Here is a 15,284-nt window from a genome sequence, read left to right as displayed (position 1 = left end):
GCAGCTGAGACTCCGCTGAGGTTCCTGGGGGCGTGGCCCTGCTGATAAAGAGCAAACTGTGGGAGCAGGAGGTTTGGGGGAGCCACCCAGCCCAAATCTCTTGGGATGCACCAGAGTGAGGTCCTGGTGGCCATCCAGAGGCAGGGAAAGTGTCAGAAGGCAGCCCATCGGTGAGGGGGACTGGGGGCTCCTGTCAGTTGAAGAGCCACGGGCAGGGGGCTATGGGGGTGGGGAGCTCGGGAAACAGGGGCCCCAGGAGAGGACAGAGCACAACCAGGCCACCGCATGGACGAGGGGCAGAGGAGGAGCTGGGGGATGCACCCAGCCACCGCCACTGCTGGTGGAAGCTGGATCTGTGACTGCATTTTCGTGTAGATCCCTGTATGAGGCAGGGTCCAGGTGGACTCAGCTGTTGAAATGGGGTCACAGGATGGCTGGTGACCTGTGTCTGCAGGGTCGCCATCCTAGTGGGGGCATCAGCCGCCCTGGCCAGATTTAGCCCAGAGGACAGTGAGCAGTGCTGGTGTGCACATGTGTGTGCCCAGGGGGCTTGGTGTGTGTGCCCACGCAGGCCAGAGCACCAGCGGGGTGAGCGTGATTCTGGGACGCTCTGTGCCCCCGACTTCCCTGGGGGGCTGTGGCCATGGACGCTCCATAGGGAAGGGACTCAAGTCCAATTTGGGCACTGCTCTGTGGCTCATGCCAAGCACAGCACCATCCCAGCACATTGTGTCTAGCACATTTGCTGAACCAGTGGGACCTGGTTAAGAGTATGGGGCACGGCAAGGGGTCGGGGGTGGGGGGTCCGGGAGGGTTCGGACTGGAAGCTTAGGATTAACAGATGCAAACTATTATATACGGCATGGATAAACGACAGGGCCTACTGTATAGCACCAGGAACTGTATTCAATATCCTGTAATACCACAATGGGAGAAAATGAAAAAAAGCATATAGGAGTTCCCCAGTGGTTCAGTGGGTTAAGATCCAGTTACTGCTGTGGGTCTGGTTACTGCTGTGGCATGAGATCCTTGGCCCCAGAACTTCTGTATGCTGCAGGTATGGCCAAAATATATATATACATGTATATATAAATGTGTGTGTATATATATATATATATACATACACATAAATGCATAATATATGTAATTATGTACAGTAATATATGTACGTATGACTGAGTCACTTTTCTATACAACAGAAATTAACACAATGTTGTCAATTAACTAAACTTCAATTAAATAAATAATTAGGGAGTTCCCATTGTGGCACAGCAGAAACGAATCCGACTAGGAACCATGAGGTTGCAGGTTCAATCCCTGGTTTTGCTCAGTGGGTTGGGGAATCAGCGTTGCCGTGAGCTGTGGTGTAGGTCACAGACGTGGCTCGGATCTGGCGTTGCTATGGCTCTGGCGTAGGCCGGCAGCAACAGCTCCGATTGGACCCCTGGCCTGGGAACCTCCACATGCCATGAGTGAGGCCCCAAAAAGACAAAAAAACCAAAAAGACAAAAATAAATAAAAAAGTTTTTTAAAGAATGCTTTCCTCTACAGGGTAAGATTTCTTTCCCATAAAAAATTTTTTAAAAAGGGAGTAGGAAGTTCCTAATATGGCTTAGGGGTAACTAACCTGACTAGTATCCATGAGGACAGGTTTGATCCCTGGCTTTGCTCAGTGGGTTAAGGATCCTGCATTGCCATGAGCTGTGGCGTAGGTCTCAGATGCAGCTCAGATCCCATGTTGCTAGGCCAGCTGCTATGGCTCTAATTCGACCCTTGGCCTGGAAACGTCCATATGCCTCAGGTGTGGCTCTAAAATGCAGGAAAAAAAAAAGAGTAGCCAGCCTGCGTGGAAGTTGAAGATATAAAATAGGTTTTTTGGCTCCTAGAGGTGTCATGAGGGTTAAATAAGAAAATCCACTTAAATTTTGCCATGAGGGTTAGTCATGGTATAACTGTATGACTGTGCACATGTGTGCAGGTGTGCGTGTGTGCGTGAGCCTGTGTGTCTGTGCTCATCCTGGCTGTGGGTGTGGGCAGTGTCTCCCACTGGAAAAGGGCAGATCACTGGGTGGCATCCCTCTCATTTCTGGGCTCCATCTGGGGGCCATGACCAGTGTGGGCTGAGCCGAGCCTGGCTGGGGAGCAGAGCGGCTGCTCCTGGACTACCCCTGGCCCCTGCTCGGGCAAGGATCGCATTAAACCAGTGAGATATGAAATGCCACCATATCCAGGACAGGGTCTTTAATTAAATTAATTGCCGGCAACATTGTAAAAATGCTGATGGGGTCATAAATGGCGCCTCAGCAATGCCGTTCATCATCCCTTTGGACTTGTGGGGGCCACACCTGGGCTGGGGGCAGGGTGGGCATGTCAGGCTGAGGCACCAGGGAGCCCTGCAGCCACCGATGCCTCTGGCGGGCCGGTGGGCCATGGGAGAGAGAAATGGCAGCACGGAGAGCAGCTTGTCTCGAGGGCGCACACGGGGAACAGTTGGACCCTTCTTCCTTAGCCTGTGTGTTTACCTGGTGATTGACACAGATGGAATGGGGCAGGGTGCCTGGGGAGCCGACAGGGGCAGTGGGCAGAGGGGAGTGGGGCCCAGCCTCCTGGCCAGTTGGAATTACCCTGGATCCATAGGCAACCTGAGAATCCGGCCCAGTTTGGCCGTTGATTGCTAAGTGACCTTGAGCAAGTTTTTCCCCTCTCTGAGCCCCAGTTTTCTCCTTAGAAAGACGGGCAGACCCCCTCCCTGCCTGCCTGTCTCCCTGCGTTCCCAGTGCCCTTCTGGCCACCCTCCCACGGCCTCCCACTCTGCAGGGAACTGTGCCAGGGATCCTTTTATGTCTCTTTCAGCTGGAGTTGCCACAGGCCCTGGCAGGGCTCAGAGCCTGCGTGATGATCTCCCGCCGAGCGATGGTGAGGGGGGGCTGGGCCAGTGCCCACCTGCCCGCCTCTGCCAGGTGAAAGGTGGAGGAGGCCTGCCATGCGTGCGCGTACACACACACACACACACACACACAGCACCACCACCACCACCACCACCACCACCACCAGAAACACGCCCACAGCAGCACGCACGGCACCAGCAGAAGATTCCAAAGTAGGAGAAAGCCTTCCTTCCCTGGTTCTCTCTGGGCTGCGCGACCACATAATTACCCTGGATTCCATTCTATTTAATTGCAGCTTATTAAATTCTAACCAGCCAATTATCAGCCACAATTACAGCTTAATTCGGGGACACAATAGCTATTTTATCGTTTGTTAATCAAATGCTTATTTAGGCCTCAGCTTTATTAACTATTTCTCTGGCCCCAGGCAAGGCCCAGCAGTAGCAAGGGACCCCAGGAGGGGTTCCCTGGAGGCCTCTTCCCCCATCAAGTACTCTGTCCCTGGGCATACTGGTGGTTTCTAAGTCCCCTTCACTGGTGGGTTTGGGGGCTCTTAGCAATGGCAGGAGTGTTGTGCCCAGTGTGGGCTCCAAGTGCCGAATTGGAAGACCTGAGTGTATTCATTCTTGCATTCAGTACTTGTTTATCAAACACCTACTGTGTGCCAGGCCTGGGACTATAGCTGTGGATCAGACAAGTGTGGTCCCCACTGTCATGACACATTTTGAGGGAAGGGGCTATCATCCTACCTAGACATAAACAATAGCCAGCAAACAAGTACACAAATGAGATAACTTCAGGTGATGGTGAATGTAGAAAGTAGACTGGGCAGTTCCCTGGTGGCCTAGCAGTTAAGGATTCAGCATTGTCACTGCTGTGGCTCGGGTTCAGTCCCTGGCCTGGGACCTCCTGCATGCCTCGGGCACAGCAAAAAAAAAAAAAAAAAAAAAAAAGAGAGAGGGAGAGAGAGGAAAGAAAATAGACTGGGAAGAGGACAGTGGTTAGGAAGGGCTACCTTAGACCCAGCAGTTAGGGAGGGCCTCTTGGAGGAGGAAAAGTTGGAGCTGAGACCTGAGGGATTAGAGGGAGCCAGCTGTGGAAGAGCAGGGGGCAGCGTGTGGCAGACAGAGGAAAGAGCAAGTGCAAAGGCCCTGGGGCAGAATGAACTGGGGGGGGGTTGTCTGAGAAGCAGAGAAGGGTCAGCATGTAAGTGGAGTGAGCAGAACGTAGTGTGGTGGGTGGGGGCAGACTCTGGTTCAGGAGCCATCCAGAAGCCCTGGCCTGGGGCTGGCCTGGATCAGGAGGTATGAGAGCCTCCCTGCCCTCTGTGGCTCTGTGACCCTAGGCAAGTCCTGGGCTTCATGTTCCTTGTCTGTGAAATGAGGGGCGGGCAGAAGGCACCAGAGTGCAGCTGCCAGAGGACAAGCCTGGTCTGTGGCAGCTGGTGGGTAGGGTGAGCCAGCCATTCACCCCACACCATGTGATGCTGAGCCATGAGGCGGCACCGTCCCCAGCCCCCACTATTTTGTTCTTTGCAGTTCAGCCTGTCTGCATGTCCTTCTCTTGGCGCCTGTATCTGTCCTTGTGACCAGGCCTCTGGAACCCCTCAGGAAAAGAAGAGGGTGACTTTCCTCCGATCTTGGGGAGGTGGCTGCTGCCTCTGTGACACTTTCACACATGCATTACCATGGAAACCAGAGTGCCGCATACATGTGTGTATGTATGTGAGCAGGGGCCAGGGCACAGCCCTCCCTCCCTTCTGAGGGACGATGTGAGGAGCTGTCACCCCATCAGCCACTTCCACCTCCTACGTGCTCCCCAACGGGAGGTACTGCAGATGTTCCTTCCCTCATTTGCTGACCTTGTGCTGGACCCAGACTGGTCCCTGCTCTCTGGGAAGTCCTGTGCCATTTGGGGCAACAGCAAGGGAGACAGGTGATGGGAGGTTTGGACCACAAGGCCAGGAAGGGAAAGAAGAAGCTTCCGGAGATCCCAGGCTTCAAACACTGCCAGGAGTTAACAACCCTTTCTCCCCTGGTTGTCATCTTTCCCCAAGCCCCTGCTTCAGGCCCTCCGATGGCCCCCCCTTTCACATGGCCTCCCTGTGGCCTGCAAGGCCTGCAGGACTGGTCCAGCAGAAAGAGAGGCTCTCAGAGTTCCCATTGTGGCTCAATGGGTTGTGCACCCAACTAGTATCCATGAGGATGTGGGTTCAATCCCTGGCCTTGCTCAGTGGGTTAAGGATATGGTGTTGCCATGAGCTGTGGTGTAGGTTGCAGATGTGGCATGGATCCTGAGTTACTGTGGCTGTGGTGTAGGCCAGCAGCTGTGGCTCTGATTTGATCCCTAGCCTGAGAACTTCCCTATGCCACATGTGCGGCCCTAAAAAGACCAAAAAAAAAAAAAAAAAAAAAAGAGAGAGAGAGAGAAAGAGAGGTTCTCTCTTCCCAGCATCCCAGCGCAAATCCCGAAGTCACATCTGTTGAGATGGGGTGACCCACCTGTCTGGGAACCACCTCTGGGACCAGAGATGGGGTCAGTTCCACCTGGACCGAAAGACCATGTGGACTGAATTGGCTGAGGCATTCTCTGTAGAAAACCAGGTGCTGTTAGCCTAACAAGGCAAGGAGGAGGGCCTGGAACAGAATGTGCACAAGCCTTTGCAGAACTGCACATAGTCAAGATGCCAGCCTATAGCGTACGAATAAAGGGAAGCCCTAGAGGCGAGGCCAGGTAGCAGCTCAGGCCCTGGGCCAGCAGAGCCTCCAATGCCAGGTGAAGGGCGTGATGCACCATCCTGTGGCCGCTCCTCTCCCCTTCCAGGGCTGTCTGGACACCAGGCCCCAAGTGGACCTACCAAAGGCACATCTCCAGGCTGCACAGACAAGGAGCATAGGTGGCCAGGGGTGAGGAGGTACGATGCAGGGCAGGCAGCCAGGAATAGAAAGATGGAAACTGCCAGGTCCCCAGCCTCCGCTTCCACCTGCTCCCCACTTCAAATCCAGACCATTTCTCAGGGCAGGAGCAAAAGCAGGGGCTTGCCACTGCCTTACCACGTCCCCGACATCAGGGCTGTTGGGAGGGTGAAAAGAGCAAGCCTGGACACAGGCTGAGAAGGGCTGCTCTTGGGAGGCAGTGATCACATCTCCCGGCTGAGTGAGGCCAAATGACACCCTGCCCCCAGCCCTCCTACCCTGCTCCCAGGGACTGATCCTCACTCAGTAAATACGAGTTCATTAATAGCTTGATTAATCACACCTCACATTTCTGTGGTGCTTTTAAAAATAAAACATTTGAAAGCACTTTCACACCCACCCTGGGCCTCAGAGTTACAGGAGCAGGTCTTATCAACCCAGACTGCAGGTGAGAAAAGGCATGGGGGGCTGCTCAACCTCAGAGCAGCAGCATGTTGGGGTGTAGGGGGGGTGAGGCAGCCTGGAGCACAGAGCCCTCTCCCTGCCCACAACTCTGCCTCCTCTGGGCTGCACTGAGCTCTCTCCATGTCTCTGGGTGGAAGGGTAAAGGGAGCAATCCTTAGGTAAATCATTGGAAGTTCAAGGGAAAAGGGGTGGTCATTCAGTCACTCAACAAACCCTCCATTAGTATCCAGGCCAAACCTGGGTTCCTATCCTGAGCAAGTTCATGGTCTAGTGTGGGAGGCAGCATGCAAATAAACCCAGCCCAGTTCTAAATGTGGCATGTACCCTGGAGGGAAGCGCTGGGGACAGGGTGGGTATGTGGACAGAGTGACAGAGCATGGATCCAGGAAGGCCTCCCAAAGGGGGGTGGCATGTTGGCTGAGACTTAAAGTCTGGGTGGGAGTTCCCAGATGGATCTTGTGAGGCGGGGCCACCATGGTCCACTCCACTGGATGCCTCCCTATCCGAGTCTCCCATCCTGCCACTCCTGCCTCCCTCCCTTCATTCCTCACACACGGAGCTCTCAGCGTTCCCCCAGAGGCTTCCCACTGCTCTCCCCATAAAACCTCAAGGTCAGGCCCCTGCCTGCTCTCTGACTCACCTCCTCCTGGTCTCCCTCCACACTTCCTCCTCTCTGGCCACAGTGCCTCCTCGCTGTCCTCACACAAGCCCAGCTGCTCCCCGCCTGACAGCTTGTGCTGTCCCCTGCTGTCTAAAACACTCTGCCTCCTGGCCTTGGCACTCAGGGCTCCACTCAGACATCACCTCCACGGAGGAACCTGCCTCAAGCCCTCTGCTCCTCTACAGCCCTCAAACTCGCCCCCTTTCTGAAACGGCACCTCTTTTGCCTGTTTCAGAACCCTAAGCAAACATCTGAAATCCTCTATTTTCTTCTTCTTCTCTGTCTTGAATGAAAGCGTCTGCGAACAAGGGCTGTGTCAGTCTTGCTCACTGCAGTAGCCCCCAGCAGCTCGTGGCACTCAGTAAGTATTCACTGAGGGAACGCTCAAGTGAATGAGTGAACCCGAGAATGAATGAGCGAATGAGTGAAAGAATGGATCCGTTTCAGGGCATAGGAACACCTTGGGGCGGGAGGGAGCTCTGGCCAAAGCCCAGTATGCAGGGGTCTCCCAGCCTCCCGACGCACGACACACGCACGCACACGCACGCACGTACGCAACGTGGTGGCCCACGCCCCTTCGCTTTCCCTGAGAAGACGCTGTGGGCGGTGACTGCTCGGGTTGTGGCTCCCACCCTTCATGGGGCTGCGGGAGCCAGGGTGCCCGCTGGACCGACTGGGCAGCCAGTCCCCTCCTGAGACAGGAGCGGGCCCGCTGGGCAACCCCAGGCCTCACCGGAAGTGGGGTTCCCGCCTCAGGGCCTGCAGTTCTGGGACCAAGAGCCGGCCAGGGATTCCCTGGTAAGTGAAAGGCGTCTTCGAACTGAATTCCCTGAGGGAGGCTGGGCAGGTAGGGCAGACTTGGCGAGGGTGTAGCAGACGGAGCTTCTGGGGAGCTGGGTGGGGGTGGGGGTCAGGACGCAGCGGGGCCAGAGGGCCCTGCCCTGCCTGCTCTCCGCCGCCACGGTGCATCACCTCCCAGCCAGATGGGAGCGGCAGTTGGTGCCCCAGTCCGAGTCGCCACACGCCAGCATGGCACGAGGCAGCCTCGAGCTGGGTGGCAGGGACCGGGGAAGGACAGGCTGGTGGTGGGAACAGAGGCCTCAGCCACACACTGTCTTCTCCTGTGAGAAAAGCTACAGCACCAGCGAGACTAGGTCCTTGATGCAGAGGAGGTGAAACTGCATGTGTGGAGTCCTGGAAGAGGGAGGTGGGGGAGCCCTCTTTTCAGAAAAAGTAACAGTGGAACTAGGTTTTGAGGAGAGGGTAGAAAAGTGCTGGCAGAGGAGGAAGGAAAGGTGTCTCAGATAGCGAGGAGCGTGGACTTGGAGGTGGGAGGCAGTGCCTAGGAGGGGTCAGGGGGTGTTTCTGCAGAGGAAGGCTGGAAAGTCGACTGGGCCAGAATGGAAGGTTCAGGGATGCCAGTCAAAGGCACTTGGTTCGGAGTTCCCGTTGTGGCTCAGTGGTTCAATCCTTGGCCTTGCTTAGTGGGTTAAGGATCCGGCGTTGCCCTGAGTTGTGGTGTAAGTCGCAGACGCAGCTCAGATCCTGCATTGCTGTGGCCTCAGTGTAGGTGGGCAGCTGCAGCTGATTTGACCCCTAGCCTGGGAACTTCCATATGCTGCAGGTGTGGCCCTGAAAAGCCAAAATTGGTTGATTGATTGACTTAATTAACTAAATTGAAATTAAATGGGATTGTTTAAAAAAAAAAAGGCATTTGGTTTCATCCTAAAACATTCATAGGAGCCAGGCAGACAGTGGTAACAGAAGTGGGCCCCAGGTGAGGCAATGGGGGTGGTGGGGCCTGCAGTAAACTGGAGTCTGTGTCCTTTTGAATGCATCGTATATCATTTGGCACTGAGCAGGCACTGCTTGGTGTTTTCTTCGATAGTCAAGGACAGGGTTCATGTTAAAGGGAAAGCTTTGTGGCCTGTGATGTGGCAGGAGAGAGACCCAAGCCTCTGACTGTGCTTTAGTCCAGGCAAGAGACCTAACTGTGATGGGGGCGGGCAGATCTCAGGTGCTGACCAGAAGAGTGAAGGTCACGCAGAGGTTCAGGGGCCAGAGAAGGGGAAGCCAGCTCTGGCCACCCCCGAAGTTTCCAGCAGCCCCAAATGGGGCTGAGTTTACTCCTGCCCATGGCTTTAGAGTGTCCTTGCTGAAGGGCATAACTGCAGCCTGGAGGGTGCCCCCAGGTCCACCCGATAGATGCCCCCACAGGGGGTGGGTGGGCAGGGGAGACTGCGCCAGTGTGGCATGGCGGAGGCCCGGGAGAAGTGAGCTATGTCCCTTATTGGTCACAGTACATTTATTTTTCATTAGCAGTTAAATGCAGACATGAGGGATTGTGCTGGGTTCAGCGGGCGGCTGACGCGAGCAGTGCTTGGCGCAGTGATCGATAGGGAAGATGGGGGGCCACGCGCCTGCTCCCCACCTACACCCTAAGCCGGTAGGCAGGCCCAGGCCATCACATTGAGCCTCTGCAGGGTGAGGCATGGGCTGGCCAGGAAGCTGCCACTGGGGTTTCCAATGACTTTCTAGATAGAGCCTGTGCCTCCTGCCCCAGCCCCCTGCGCGCACTGCTCAGGGCTCAAGCTTAGCTCTTCTCTGTGCAGCTCTGCGGTCTGCACAGATGCTGCGGCTTCCCCAGCAAGTGATCAGAGAGGCTCTAGGACCTACCAGCTCCCCACCCGACACTTGGGAGCCCTCCCTCCCATTCATTCTCCAGACCTTTGGAGGCCTGAGCCCAACTCAGCCATGCCCTGGCTAAACCTGCTGCCTGGGTCAGGGCCTGGCAAGTGATAGCTGAGTGACACTGAAGGAGCAAATGTCATAACAAAGTGTCAGGAAGTGGCTCCGGGGAGTCCAGGGCTGGAGCCGGGGGACTGGCAAAAGAGTTCCCATCTGTAAGATGTCTTGATGGCTCCTCCCCTCTTACTGCACCCCCACCTTCCTCAGCCTAAAACGGAGACCACCAAGGGCACTGACAGAGCCCCTGGGGGGTGGTTCAGGATGGGGGCCGGGTGGGACAAGCTAAGCAAGTCCTCCCAAGAGCAGGTGTGATTCCCAGGCAGCTTAGCCTCCATTTCTGAGCATCAGAAAGTATTGGGCAGGGGGCGTGTGGGGGGGGTGGCTGCCAAAGGAAGGTCACAAGAGGGACAGACAGGCTGGGGAGAGGCCAGGGTGGGGGCATTGGGAGGGAGGAGTGGACGAGCCCAGGCCCCAGATACTGCCCCATGTCCCTCCCACACAGGAGCGCAACTCCCCACCCCCCAACCCAAGGAGCAAGCCACCTGCAGGCTTTTTTGCCTCTGTTTTCTCATCAGCTCTTGTCCCCGAAGAGATTGCCAGGAGGGTACCTGAGGGGGACAGAGCCCCTTGCTGTTGTCACTCTACCACTGGGTACAGATGGCCGCCAGCATCTACCCAGTGCTGTGCCTTTTTCCATTTCATCCTCCTGCCAGCCCTGAGATTTGGGTACCATCTCCCCATTCTGCAGGCAAGGAAACAAGCCTGGGTTGGGGGCCTGGGGGGTACCTGATGTCACACTGGGATTCTCAGCCTCTGCTGACATTCCCAGCTCACCCACCCTGCACCTGCAGTACCAGGCATAGATCTGTTTCCCAAAATCATAGTCTTGGGGTGGAGGGAGCAGACCGCCCACCTTGGAAAAAGAGGCTTCCTGTACAAGCAAAAGAGAAGGGGCGGCATGGATGCCCCCTGGGCCCAAGGAGCCAGCCTCCTCCCCCACCCCTGCGCCCCCGCCCTCGTTAGATGCCTTCTCTGGGTTTGGGGCTGCCCATCAGGAGGGTAGTGGAGCCAGGAGGCCGACTGCATGAGATGCCTCTAGATTCCCCCATGGGGCAGACAGGACCTCCACATCCTAGATGGCAAAATGGGTAGCTCACCCAAGGTCACTGCTAGCAGGGAGCAGATGGGTCTCTGAAGCCCAGGCGTGCCCCGCCCCGTTAGGCCTAGAGGACCCTGTGGGTTGTGGGTGAATGTTGGGGAATCACTGAGCCCTGAGGGAGGCGGGGCCTGTTCGGAGGGCATCTGGGTGTGGAGGCTGAGGGTGCCCCCACTCCATCTTCTCCCTCCCCCCATCTTTCCTCTCCCCACCCTCTTGGGTCCCGCTGGTCGAGCAGACGGTCAGACTGCTGAGGGGGTTTACCTCTACCAAAGCCGCAGAGCCAATTACCTGTGTAATTAGCAACAAATGACTTGTGGGATGGTTGTGGTTTTCAGTTAAAATTAGAAGGAAACCCATATTCAGGTATCCTTGAAGGGTGGGACGTGGCCCAGGTCCCTCAGGCTCCCAGACACATTCTGCTGGCTCCCACCCTGCCCAGGGCCCACCCAGCAGCCCAGGCTCACTCCAACCCGCTCTTCTCACGGCCTCTCCTGTGGCACTGCCACCAGCACCCCCTCACATAGGCACCTGCCCCAGCCTCTTTCTGTCTTCATTCACTTGGTAGATCGCACCTACTGAGTGCCCCTGAGGTGACCAGGGCACCAGAGGAAGGGGCCCAGGCCCTCCTCTCCCTCAGGTTGCCCTCCTGGGGTTCTCCTTCTCCCTCCAGCTCCCCCCTCAGCTTTCCAGGATCCTTGAACTTCTACCAGGGTGATGATGAACCCTGACCACTGACGTATGCTGGCACTTCATGTTTTCACAAAGGGGGGGAACTGCTTATTTACCCATTTTATGGAGGGAGACACTGACACTTGGTGGCGGGGGAAGGGCACTCAGCAGCCCAGGTTGCTGGGCTGGAAGCAGCAGCACCTGGCCTCACTCTCCCCCCAGGGCCCAACCTCGGCATCCGAACAAATGAGTAGCCCCGGAAGGGCTGTGCAAGTCCAGCAGAGGCCCTGGCTCACCCGCCCTCTTTGCTTCTGCTGCAGGTGCTCAGCAGAGTGCCACGGTGGCCAACCCCGTGCCCAACCCAGTGCCCGGCTCCAACCCAGACCTGCTTCCCCACTTCCTGGTGGAGCCGGAGGATGTGTACATCGTTAAGAACAAGCCGGTGCTGCTGGTATGCAAGGCCTTGCCCGCCACACAGATCTTCTTCAAGTGCAACGGGGAGTGGGTGCGCCAGGTGGACCACGTGATTGAGCGCAGCACCGACGAGACCAGTGGTAAGACCGGGCTGCGGTGCCGGGCGGGGCGCCTCGAAGGAGAAAAGAGCCCTGAGAGCAGCTACTGTTGTCCCAGCTGCATGCCTGTAAGCCGAGGCCAGGGTGAAAGTAACTGTTCTATTTGCAGCACCCCAGGTCCCCAGGAGAGGCAGAACCCCCCACCTAGGACTCCCTGGGTATATACCGAGGCCTTCTCCAGAGGTCTGCCCTCACCAGATCACTTGGTGGGGGAGTAAGAAGGAATCGCCCCCCCCCTTCAAACACCCCAGGGAGCTGTGGATGGAGGGGCAGGTCCCCCCCCCTCCCCCCCGCTGCATCTGAGCCCAGGCAGCCTTGGGGGCAGCCTGGTGAGCGGTACCAACTGAGAGAGGAGGTTGGGAGGGAGTGAGTCCAGATGCTGGAAGAGCTCACAGACATCACCCTCCCTGATTGTTTTCTTTGTTCGTTTATTCATTTGCGCATTCCCTGAGCACCTGCTCCCTGAGCTGGGGATTCACCTCCTTCAGAGAAGGGGTATTGGGGTGACCTCTCATGGAGTGCCAGGGGCTCTGGCTGCCCAGAGAAGCTCCTTGGGGAAGGTAATGGGTGCATTGAGGTGACATGTGCACTTCATCTACCAAGTGAATGAAGGAGGCAAGGAGGCTGTGGCAGGTGCCTATGTGATGGGGTGCTCATGGCAATGCCATGGGAGAGAGAAGAGGGGAAGGTAGAGAAGAGGGAAACAGCGTCCAGGCGCCCCAGGAAAGGGACATAGCACGAGCAAAGGCCCAGGGGCAGATGGACTGGCCTGGGGGTCTGGGCTCAGCAGGGAGGGTTTGGAGTGTGTGCAGGGCCAGGGGGGGTCATCCAGGAGCCCCACCTGTCTAGCTCTGAAGTAAGGTCACAGTCCTGTGAGATTTCAAGCTGCCAAGTGACATGGCCAGAGCTATGGGTGACATTCAAGGCCAGTGGGGGGAGGGAAGACCCAAGAAGTGCCCCTCCTGTGGGACACCTCATTCCCCACTCCAGCCCCGGCCTTAGGCAGCAGGTGAGCAGTGGGGTTGGGGACAGAGCTGCAGTTTGGGTCCCCATGCTCCCTGAGAACAGGCCTGATAGAGCCTACCACAGCCTCCCCTCCTCACTAACAACCCCAGTTAAGTTCATTTCCTCCCCCTTTGCCTTGATGCTTTTGTGGAGCTCCCCTCACATGATGAGCCCTCAGGTTCAGTCCTGAGCCCCCTCCCACCAAGGCTCAGCCAGCCTGACACATAGCACATAGATCCTGTGCCAGGTACGGCCACTGGCATGAGGCCCAAGTCACAGGGACAAGCTGAGGACACCCAGAACAATCCACACTAATGCCAGGGGCAGGCAGGGGACCACAGGCCCAGAGAGTGGCCCACGCTCCTGGCGGGAGGGACTGCATGGCCTAGGAAGGATTCCTGGAAGAGGTGTAGCATCTAACTTCAGTCTTAAAACCATAGGGAATGACTGTGGGGCCAAAGGTCAAATGCAGGAAACAGCAGGCTGGCCAGAGGCCCACGTTTGAGGCAGCAGAAGTGGAGGTGAAGGAGTTCCCACTGTGGCACAGTAGGATGGTGGTATCTTGGCATAACCAGGACACAGGTTCGATCCCCGGCCTGGCACAGTGGGTTAAAGGATCTGGCGTTACTGCAGCCGTGGCATAGGTCGCAGCTGCGGCTCGAATGTAATCCCTGGCCTGGGAACTCCATATGCCGCGTAGTGGCCAAAAAAAATAAAAACTGTGGGCACAGGGGGTGGTGAGCAGGACAAGGAAGCTGCAGCCACACTTGCACTGCAGGAAGTTGGCGCTGGGCAGAGGGAGACTCTGGAGGAGGCGGCCCTGCCCTGGAGAACTCAGAAGCTCTCCCAATAACCCCAGTGTGAGCAGAAGAGCCCTGGGTATGGGCTGCGTGTGATTCAGTCCTCAGAACCAGCCTGTTGTGTCACAGATGCCTCTGATTCGTCCAGGGCCCCCAAAGGGCTCCAACCAGGCCTTCTGGTCCACAGCAGTCACATCCCTGCACCTTCCTGCCCTACAAGGGTCAGCCTCTAGTGAGTCCCACCCAGGCTGTTGAGCCCTGCATTGTCCTGGCCTTACATGTGCCTGCTGCTGGCACTGTCTTCCTTGCCTCTCTCTGGTGTTAAGTGAGCACCTGCTCTGTGCCAGGCCTGGGTGAGCTGCCAGGAATTTAGCCCCCAAGGCTCTAGAGGCAGGTGATCCAGCTCTGCCTCCCACCTACCCTCAGGAGGGACTGGATGGGGTGGGTGCCCTCCCTGGCAAGTACCCTTCCCTCCTGGGCCTCAGTTTCCTCATCTGGAAAATGAGGATGAGGAGGGGCCCCTTGCAGGTTGTTGGGGGAAGTGGGAGCCCAGCTCCAGGCCTTTGCTCTTTCCCTACCCCACGGCCAGGGCCCAGCACCACTTTACAGCATGATGAGTCCTGTTGCTAAGGTAGGGCCTCAGGGAATGGACAAGTGAGAAAGAGGGAGCCAAAGCGTGAGATCTGTCCTCCCACAGCTTGGAGGGCCTGTCCTGGAACCTCTTGGAAGGCTCCGAGCCAGCCCCCTGCTGCTCCCAGCCTCCCCTTCCAGGCTCCCCACACCCACCTCGTCTCCTGCTTTCATGGCCTGGCTTCCCTTGGCCAAGACCCAGGCCAGCCCTCAGCCCACATTCTCCAGCAGGCTCCACTGGCCTTGCTGCCTTCAAGCTAGGCAGAGAGCAGAGCTCATGGGGACACGTCCCACCCGAGGCCACCAGGATCCTTTCCTGCTCTGAGCACCCAACCTCAGTCTCGTATGGATAGCACATCTGAATTTTCATTGATCTTATTGATTTCTCAACCCAAAACCACTGAGTGCTTTGAAGGAAAGAGATAGGCTTTCCTTGTTTACCCACAGACAGATGCCCAGGCCATGGGTGGCACCGCCGTGCAACACACAGACCCAGGAATGCTCAGTGGTCAGGCAGGCATGGCAGAGTCGGAGGTCAGCCCAGACCTATAGCCCTACCCATTGCCATGCAGGGGTAGGAATGTCTGGGTGGACACCCCAGGAGTGAGCACCCCATCTCTCTCCATGTGCCCCACTTCCCCATCTAAAGGCCAGAGGAGAGGGAAAACTCTTGAACCCAAACCCACTAATACTGTAAAAGCAGGAAATTTGTGAAACTAAGCTTTGGGGTCTGGTGTGGGAGTGTTAATTATTGTGTGTTAAACCAGCTGGC

At 56.7% G+C, this 15,284-nt stretch overlaps 1 protein-coding gene across 2 annotated transcripts in view; it reads left to right on the top strand.

Moving 5' to 3' along the window:
- UNC5A (unc-5 netrin receptor A) overlaps positions 1-15,284 on the top strand; it is a 65,096-nt gene that overhangs the window by 37,310 nt on the left and 12,502 nt on the right. For both annotated transcript variants that reach the window (XM_021084416.1, XM_021084415.1), the window contains exon 2: positions 11,826-12,059. In XM_021084416.1, coding sequence (XP_020940075.1) covers positions 11,826-12,059 — 234 coding nt within the window. The remainder of the gene's footprint in view (positions 1-11,825; positions 12,060-15,284) is intronic.

This window comes from Sus scrofa, chromosome 2, assembly GCF_000003025.6.
Source record: "Sus scrofa isolate TJ Tabasco breed Duroc chromosome 2, Sscrofa11.1, whole genome shotgun sequence".
In the NCBI taxonomy this organism is placed as follows: domain Eukaryota; kingdom Metazoa; phylum Chordata; class Mammalia; order Artiodactyla; family Suidae; genus Sus; species Sus scrofa.
Note: the sequence above shows the minus strand (reverse complement) of the source record. Positions and strands in the feature narration are given on the sequence as shown.